Source organism: Sabethes cyaneus, chromosome 2, assembly GCF_943734655.1.
Source record: "Sabethes cyaneus chromosome 2, idSabCyanKW18_F2, whole genome shotgun sequence".
Classification (NCBI taxonomy): domain Eukaryota; kingdom Metazoa; phylum Arthropoda; class Insecta; order Diptera; family Culicidae; genus Sabethes; species Sabethes cyaneus.
Genome location: NC_071354.1, coordinates 194,933,799 through 194,943,437, shown reverse-complemented (window position 1 = coordinate 194,943,437; position 9,639 = coordinate 194,933,799). Strand labels below are relative to the sequence as shown.

General features: G+C 39.3%; 1 protein-coding gene across 1 annotated transcript; it reads left to right on the top strand.

Annotated features, from left to right (window-relative positions):
• The first annotated feature begins 478 nt into the window (after nt 1-478).
• On the top strand, nt 479-1,225 carry LOC128738074 (probable serine/threonine-protein kinase dyrk2). Its single transcript, XM_053832916.1, has one exon. The coding sequence runs from the start codon at nt 479-481 to the stop codon at nt 1,223-1,225; it is 747 nt and encodes a 248-aa protein (XP_053688891.1).
• Nucleotides 1,226-9,639: the final 8,414 nt, after the last annotated feature.

Genomic DNA, 9,639 nt, shown 5'->3' with positions numbered 1-9,639 from the left:
AAGCATAAGCAACATTATGTTCATTTGAACACATTGTGTTGAAAATGGATAAATGAACGATGAATTCTGGAATGGTTTCCCCGGTTTGGAAGCAGATCAAAATAAAAATATTTTCATGCCGGCTAATGATGGTACGACAGAGAAAGTGGATGATAAACATTTTTCCCCTTTCTATGTATACATTTCCGTGAGCAGAGCCAATTCTCTCGTTCGCACAGCTTCATGCTACACGAGATCTCAGCATCCCAGCAGCTCCTTTTGCGAAAGCCATCGGTATGAAAAATTCATCCCAATCATTCGTGGCCCTTGCGAGAAGCTATAAAAGGAAAGGCACGCATCCATTTTCACTCACTTTCCACAATCGAATCAAGTTTGCCTAAACTCGAACCGTTCTGGACGAAAGAAAAGCTTTATTCAAGCATCTGAACTGCATATGTTTGTGGTTTTAGTTTAAAAAAAAACAGTGAAATTAAACAAGATGATAGCCTGTGACAAATTGGATAACAACAATCTATCGCCGAATTTTGGGATTACCGCCGGAACTGGAAATAACAACAACAGTAGCGAGAACATCTATATCGATATTCCGACGCCTTCAACTAGGAGTGTTTCACCATTGTCATCTGCTTCGCCAGGAAAGGATAAATCCTATGGATTCTTTCAAAACATTTATCGGAAAATTAGTTTGAAGTCAAGTGACGAAATCAGTGCCATGAATCGAGACGAGGATTCGCGAAGCTCTTCTGTAGAGTCCTGTTCTTCGCTCAGTGATCGCCTTCAGCCACTGCAGAAACGACAGTCAAGCCCTTGCGTAAAATCTACCGACCAGATCTTAACGCTAGAACTGTCTAGCACTTCCAGTGATTCGGTAAGCAATTCTTCCCAAGACGTTGACAAGACCTCAAGAACATCGAGGCGCTCATCGATGCGAAAACTTTTGGAAAATTTAAATATTAATACCCCTACAAGAACCCGGTCTCTGTCATGCAGCAGCACTTCGGTTAATATACTCAATCAAAAGAGCTTAAAGCAGAAAACCGAGTCAAAAACGTCGCTATTCAGTACTAGCAGTTCGTCGATTCTTGCGAACAGTACACCCAGCAAACCTCCACCAAAGAAGATTCTCCGTCGGCCAGTTTCATATACGTATTTACGAGGTATCTCCGGCCTTCCCACACAGCGTGTTCCCAGGTCATCAATATGCTGCAGTTATTACGGGCGCTAGAGAGAACATCGGATTGGGAATCAAGGATTCTGTCAAGTTTAATTTTATAAATATCATATCAACATGCACTGTAAGACAAAAAAAAAACGAGCAAGACTTGTTCTCCTGATAGAAGAAAATTAGACCAGTTGAACGAACTTAGTGACTGATTTATGCACTTAACCGTGTGAAACCGAAGATAGATCTCGATTGGCATTCAGTACCTTTAGCAAGCGGCTTTCGAAAAATGCTGAGTTTTATGCCCGCCATAGTTTCTACTATTGATTGCGAGGTTGATTGCGTTGAATAGTTTGTACATATACCAAAGTGATCGAAGTGGACCCTAGGTTTAAGCATTCCGACTTAAGCGATAACCTGTACGATTAAAGTGCCATTATTCTGATAAAACTTTCGATTAATTTATTCTAAGTACGAACGCGAATCGAAGGTAACGTTGCAATTCGACCAAATTGTTTGTCGTGGAAAAATAAACAACAACCTTTGTTCTGGAGACTAAGTGCTACTATAACTAAGCTTACTGATAGTAATAATATAGATAATAACCTGCATCTTAGGAGTAGACAGGTGGTCGATGAATGGCCGCCGGCGTCGCATTTATTCTACTTTAGATAAAGAATGGATACGAGCTACGCTATAAGCAACACCAAAATTCTAAAAACTTTAAATCCGAGGACTTTTGATTGTTCCAGTAGCTGTAAATGATTGCGTTTTGTTTCCTTTCATTGTACATTCCTTAGTGTTGTGTTCGGTCAGTTACGTTCTGTAGATCAGATCAGATCAGGTCTCACGATTATCGAATTATCGAATGTAATTATAATCCTGTAGAAATTGTTTCTTGTAGAGAATATTTTCCTCTGGTATGAATAAAAATAAAACTCTTTGAAATTGTTATTACCAATTCAAAACTCTGTTTTGTTAATTTATGTATCTTTCGTGATGATGACGGCAAGACAGGGTGATTTTCAAACCCTCTAGACCACGATTGTATTGTGTTTAACTTTGTTTTTTTATGTGTTTCGTATTCTTAAAAAATAGCACAAATTATATAAAATCGATTATTTTCAATATAACTTCTAAAGTTGTTTGCAGACAATTACATTACTCTCACATAAGATTTCTTCCATTCTGTCGTTTTATCACAATTGCTTCGCAAACGGCTTTGCATTTTTAACTTTTCTCATATAGCCAATTATTTTTCTATTTTTTCCGAATATTATTACTAACCACAAAGAAAAGTTATAGATTCTGGTAAAACGATGACGTCCTTTCCCTTACGTACTAAATTTGAATCGCCGTTCTCTTCTTTACGTCCAAAACTTGTATTAACGGCCTCATTTTTTACGTCCAAAATTTGAATTAACGTCCTTTCTTTTACGACCGATTTTTTTACGTCCCCCCAATAGTGTATGTAAAACGAGACTTGAGTGACCTCACTCCAAATTCCATCAACGATTCAATCAACGCTTAATCAAGCTTAATCAATTATAACCAAATATTTTGTATTGTAATTATTTTTACGTACAGAGTGCATGAATTTTCTTGATTCGTTACACCTATTCTAACGAAAACGGCCAAAATTTATAACCTGAGCCTATTTTTACGGAATCAATATTGACTTTACCAATCATTCATTATATTGTGCTTTCAGCACAAAATTCCGTACCTTCCGTACCTAGTGTCGAAAGTAGCGTGCTGTATACCTAATGAAACGCGTTGCACAGCGCACTACTTCCGACACTAGCTTCAATGTTCGGTACGACAGAAAAATCATTTGCCGTTTTTTCGGAAGTCGCCAGTTTAGTGCTGGCGACACAATATTTCTTAATATTCGGCCTACAGTAAAGTATAACAGTATAACAGTACAGTAGAGTATAACAGTATAACAGTAAGGCGCAGTTGTCTCATCTTTGCAGAAAAAGACAGAGAAATCCGCTTCTCGCAGCTACTAAGTACCATTATCAGTTAATTTGCAGTAGCCATGGCAAAATCAGTATCGCAACTACGCTCGATGCTTTATTCGTACTGCCCTTTCCATCCCGGAGCGAAGAGCTTGGACATCCCCTTCACCTTCGTGTCCGCCGAATATGGCCGATCCGGCATTTACAACATCTTCTTCCTTCTGGAGAAAGGTGAGAGCGTCGAACGAAAGCCTAGTTTCGGTCATCCGCCGATGCTACTCAACCTTGAAGTGCAGTAGAAATTGAAGAATAATAGCATGGTGGCTTCATTTTTCTGCGCCTTGGGCCGGTAGGTCAAAACAACAGGCCAAAATAATGAAGAAGTACCTGGGTAAAGAAGTCATTTTCATGCGGAAGCGTCTGTCGATGCCGATCGGAAGGAGCGGCTGAAGGTGCTGGTGAAAAACAGTTTTCCGGTGAAGCGCGAGAGGCTTACATGACCCTGAATGGCAACGACTGGCAGGGCACCGGGTACTTACGACACCTATTCCGAGTTCCCGAAGAAGATCCTTGTAAAGCGATGGTCAGCGAGAAGGGAAGTCCAGGCCGCTGTTCTTTGTTTCCGGGCTTGCGGTGAACGGTGTGATATGCAGTACGAAGTGCCTACCGGAAGTTGCCGCCTTTAACTAGAAATATCATGCGAAGAACGATATGGTCTCTTGGCCGGACTTGGTCGTCGGTTCATTATTTCAAGAGGCAACTTACTAGAGGATATCGACTGGCTAAAGATAAACTCTTCCAACTATTCCCCCACCTGCGACTGGTACATTTTTGCGACATTTTTGGGTGAACCTCAGAAGCAGGTTCTACTCCAATAATTTCGTGGCTAAAACGGAGAAGCAGCTGATCGCCAAGGCCCGAAGGGCGATTAAGGAAAAATTTGTTCCATTGAATAAATAAATAAAAAAGTGCTCATTGCAGCAGGAGCAAAGTAGCAAAACACAGCAAAAGAAAAAAAATTTGGAAAAAATAACCTCCGAGAAATCGACTTTCTTCTTCTGGATTTTGTTGTAAATCGCTGAAAACTTGAACTTGGCTAGAAGAAGCGTCCGTGGTTCTGTGCTTTGTGCTGCTACGAATCCGCTGTTCGATTTGCTGTAGCTTGCGTGGCTGGCATACTTACTTATTTTTACCAGCAGAGAGCCGGAGTGGCTCTTGCCGTATTAAGAATTCCTCTTCACTGTACTCGGTGCTGGGCTACTTGTTGCCAATTCGTTGAAGTCGGCTTCCACTTGGTCGAGTCATTTAGTGCGTTTGGCTCCTCTATTTCTGGTGTCAGTGAGGTCCTTGAAGAGAACAGATTTCATGGCACAGTCGTCCGGCATCAGCAGACTGCGTGTTTCGGTTTTGAGTCACACGAAATTGCTGTATGTGAGCTCTTTACACGGGAGTGCCGCGTCTACATTCCTCCCCGCGTAATGGAAATTGACGATAAGGTTAGCGATCCTAGTCTGACCATCAAGGGCGTTTTGAATTTTGAGATCGGCCGATTCAAGAATTTCAATATCCAGCCAGTAAAGATACTACCCAACTAGCATCAACTCGTATATCTATGTACGAAAATTATTGTAAATATCTCTTAACAAATTCGAAATCGTAACTAAATCTTGATAAAGTGGGCCCAAGTTGATTTTTTTATCGTATATACGGATAATGACTGACATACATACTATACGATTTTCAGCACAAAATTGTATAGCATTACGAAGTAGTGTTTAGTCCGAGTTGCAGATGTCAATTTTGCGCATCAAATACGATTTATTAGCATGTATATCTGTACATAATGCTGATTTTTACCTTTTATATACATCCCAAGCAACACTATTTAAATCCATTTAGTTGTAGCAACCGGATTACGACTGAAATTAGTCATATTTCGGTTACCATAACAACTTTGTAACAACCGTGCTAGTAGGGATATGAAAATGCTAGCTGGGCAGAATTCCAGCAATTGCATAAGGTTTCACTTGACAGCGGTTTTGATGTGTATACCCCGACAGATTATTTTCCAATGACTTTTGCCGGACTTGCTTTGGCCTAGCCACATTTAATGCCTTTTTGTGAAACAAATGCTAAAATACCTCAATTGCAAGTATGCAAGTTGTTTGGTTACCGCTATCCAGAGTCATAATCAGGTACGGTATGGCAAGTGCAGAAAAAGTGTGATTATTGTGAGCTCTCGACAAGACCCGCATACAAATTACGGATGATGCAAGAAGCGATCTTTGAAGAAACGCTCAAAATGCTCATTCACAGAAATGCTTAAAAAGTTTATTCCAGGAGAGTCTAAGAAAAATCATTCTTACCCTAGATTTCCTAGGAAAGGACTAATTGGTGTGGGTTGCGAATACCAAAAAATCAAGAAGTGTTGCAATAAATTTGAACTGGTTAACTTCTGCAGAAATTGCCACTTGAAAATATAATTTCATCACGTTCTAGAACCTCGACGCGCCGCGTTTGAAACCCAAACAAAATAATATCTTGGCACGACATTGAAAACAGGAAGTCTCCCACTCCGCTGCGGAACAAAAAGTCGAGTGTCGACTTATAAGAAGCCGCCGACGTATGTCGACGAAGTTCGATTGTGTAATGAAGGATGATTAAACCCGTTTCAAGGCAGACTTCGAATAGTTTCTTGGGAAGAAGTTTCATACAGTAATCGGATGACTGTTATTTTCAAACATATGAAGCTGTCGAAGCTCAATAAGAAATATCTTGTATGGCAGAGTATCTGCACCTGTGGCTTGAAAAGCGACATTTTGATTACAACCACTGCCAACGAGGAAATTTTCCTGAACGCATTTTTCCGCATTTTGGCATTAGGCAATTAAGACCCTTCTGGAATGGTATGCTATCAACAATGTATAAGATAACACGCCAGAGATTCGCCCAATCAAAAAATATTTGACAATCTTCAAGTGGAATCTCCAAAACTTTTGAAAGTGAGCAGCAGCTTAAGGTAAACTGGCGTTCTGTGGCGAAGAAAGTGGATGAATGTAGAGTTCGATACCAGGAGTAAAATGAAAGGTTGTATCTTATACTACTAAAATTAAAATTTAAACAGAAAAATAATTTCATTTTTAAAAGAAAATGTAATCGATTCTCAGACCAAACCTCGTGTTTTTAGTCTTGACCCTGAAATGCGGTCAAGCATATATTAATATTTTTTGGAATGGTGGTTCTACAATTGATGTTATGGACGGGAGGGGAAAGTAATAAAGTAATGAAGAATTTTTTAAAGGAGGGGAAAGAGTGGAAAGGTGAGGGGGGGGGGGGTATTGGTAGCTACGCTTAACAAGTTGTCGTTGTGACTCTTACCTTTTGTCCAATGCTGGGAGGTGCATGGGTCGAACCTAGCTATAATCTGAGTTTATAACCGGATTCAAACCCACAACACCCGCCAGGGCTTGTGGCTAGCTGGGTATTTGTACCTTGCCTGCCTTCCACGAAACTCGCGCTGAGAATCGCGGCTAACACGCTGCAGACGAACAGCGTCACACGCAGTGCCTTGTAAGTCGCAAGGGCCTGCATAGTGTCGTCGTCCCGTCAGTAAAAACAAGGTTAGATTAAAGTTCTCGGTCGGTGGTTTCTACAGTAGATGGAGGAAGAGGCACAATTTGTGTGACTGAAGTTTTTAGAGCGTCTTAGTAGAATACGAAACCTAAAAATAAAAAATAAGAAAACTTATCCAATTTAATTCTACTATGTGTATTTTATTCAATGACAGATACGTATTTCGCCTACGACTTGCAGGCTTCCTCAGTGTCTGTTTTCGAACTGTTCGAAAACAGACACTGAGGAAGCCTGCAAGTCGTAGGCGAAATACGTATCTGTCATTGAATAAAATACACATAGTAGAATTAAATTGGATAAATTTTCTTATTTTTTATTTTTAGGCACAATTTGTGTCTAAAATAACCCAACCCATGTCGCTGGCTTAATAAGGGGGGTTGCGCTGTCTCCTTTTGTCCAGCGCCTCTATGGTTCAAAGGTGCAAGTACCAGCGGGCCACATGCCCTGGCGGGTGTTGTGGGTTTGAATCCGGTTATAAACTCAGATTATAGCTTGGATCGAGTCATGCACCTTCTAGCATTGGACAAAAGGTAGGAGTCACAACGACAACTTGTTAAGCCTAGCTACCAATAACCCCCTCTAACCTTTCCTCTCTTTTCCCTCCTTTAAAAAATTCTTCATTACTTTCCCCTATCGTCCCTTCATCAATTGTAGAACCACCGTTCCAAAAAATATTAATCAATTCTTGTTCGGCCAAACTTTAATAGTAACACCCTTTTTACATCACGCGTCGCTGTTACAAAACGATCATAAATTCAACCCAGACCCACTTCCATAATCGAACAAGGCATGTGGAGTTTATAAAAACCCTACTGATGAAAATAGTTTATCGAATAGTTTCCTCACATAGTTATCTCATTGCTGTACTGCAATAACGATGAGATTAAAATAGCAATTTTTGAAACGCCATAAAATGGTCTCAGTTCAACTCAGATGATTAACGCTTCGTAGTTGAGCTAGATCCATCGAAGGTTATTTACCTCCTTATTGTCATGGCGAGACAAACTAATCTAATATGCATTAGTTTAAATATAAAATATCTCGCCAGGGTAAGTTATTCACTGGCAGAAATCGGCACAGTGGAGAACAAGAAAGCCTCGGAATTGATTTTTCTCTGGCACAGCGATTGAGACAACGCTTTTATAGGTAGTTAGGCATCATGGAAACAGAAAAATGGTTTAATGTTATGAAAGACAAAAAAGCGAAGCTATTGGCTAAAAATAGAAGTCAATTGAAAACGAGACTGAAAAGCCATTGGTTACAAAGAATTGACAAGTAAAAACGATTGTCTCACACTTTATTGCCGAAACTGTTGGACAGCTCTCGAATTGTTCGTAAAGCTGTGCCTTACACGGCGAACGATTCACAGCTTTGAATAAACTTATCATCATAACCGACCCCGTTTGTGATGAATTGTCTCAACGGGAAACAGGGTGAGCAGGCTAAAAATTCATATTTCAATACTAGTGGAAGGAGGGAATTTCATATTGAATAGATGAAATGTACAATTTTTAGTGTTGGATAACACCTGAAAAAACGCTATTATATATAAATAGAAGGGATGGTAGGAGAAATTTTAGTTGAATGCTATCTTTAGACTACTTGGAAGGAACTGTAATAATAATAATTACCTAATAAGAATCAGTTTGGAAATGTATGTTGGACTGTCGGCGCACTAACCCCATCAGCATCAGCAACGGGGGATATGGAATGGAATGGTTCCTTTTTTTTGATAAACGATGTATACAAAAGACCTTCCGTAAATGGAACTTCAATAAAATTTTAAACCAAATTCGCAATCAATTTTACAATATTTTGGTTTCGGCTAGCATAGAAAAAAAACTGTGGAGGTGGAATTTTGTAAGGAGGTCACGCTGTTATTGTTTGCGCAAAGCAATTTTCAACAATTAGTGCTCTTCGGAAAGTTTACATTTCGGAAGTGCCTTCAGTTCGATACTGTTAAACAAACTTACTGCTAGATGGTTGTTCGCCTCGAAATTGCGTTTCCTTTTGGGTTTCGGCGAGCGCTGTTAGCAGAACCAACCGGGGTGAGGGCAGACCGAGAATACGGTGGTGGTTTGGTAGGAGGATATTTTTAGACATGCTCCATCAGTTTTAGTTTACAAAATCTTGGCAGTGATTGAAAGAAGTTCTTGGAACGGAGGAATTCCATTAAGAGCTTGAGCAAGCACTACATTTCGAATTTCAAAAGTGATGTCTCGTGAACTGTCCGGCAAAGATGACGACGTTACCGGACGGGAAATATTGCCTCCAAGAAGAGAGCACACCATAAATTGTATAAACGCATTGTCCGTTGATTTGGGTTGTTTGATGTTCCTAAAACAGTTTTATATCTGAGAAGTTACTGCTTCATGCATAACCTGTTTTAGAGTGGTTTTCAACTTAAAGTAGTTAGTGAACTATCAATTCATCACTTTGATTATTAATTATTCTTATTACTAAAAATAAGTCAATTCAAAATAAAGTAAAGTAAAACTGTAAAACAAACAAAAAGCACAAAAGAAGAATAATCTGCATTTTTCATAATTATTGAATACTTGTTTCAATTGGGAAGGGAAAAATATGTAAGTTTGCTGAGGAACATTTGTGTACGTTTATGATTTACGTTTATTAATGTAATATTAATGGAATATTAACGGAACGTAACATTAATGGAAATATGATTGGCCTGATTACAAAACTGAAACAGGGTGTTTGTGATAGTAATGTACAACCCAAGCATTACACGATTAGCAATTTTAGTTTATTTATGACTAAAATTAGTTATATATAAATCCTTACAACTGGTTTGAAACAATTGCGCTGGCAATCCATTCTCATTTATGAACGTTCGAAATTAGAATAACTGCGCTCTACAATTGA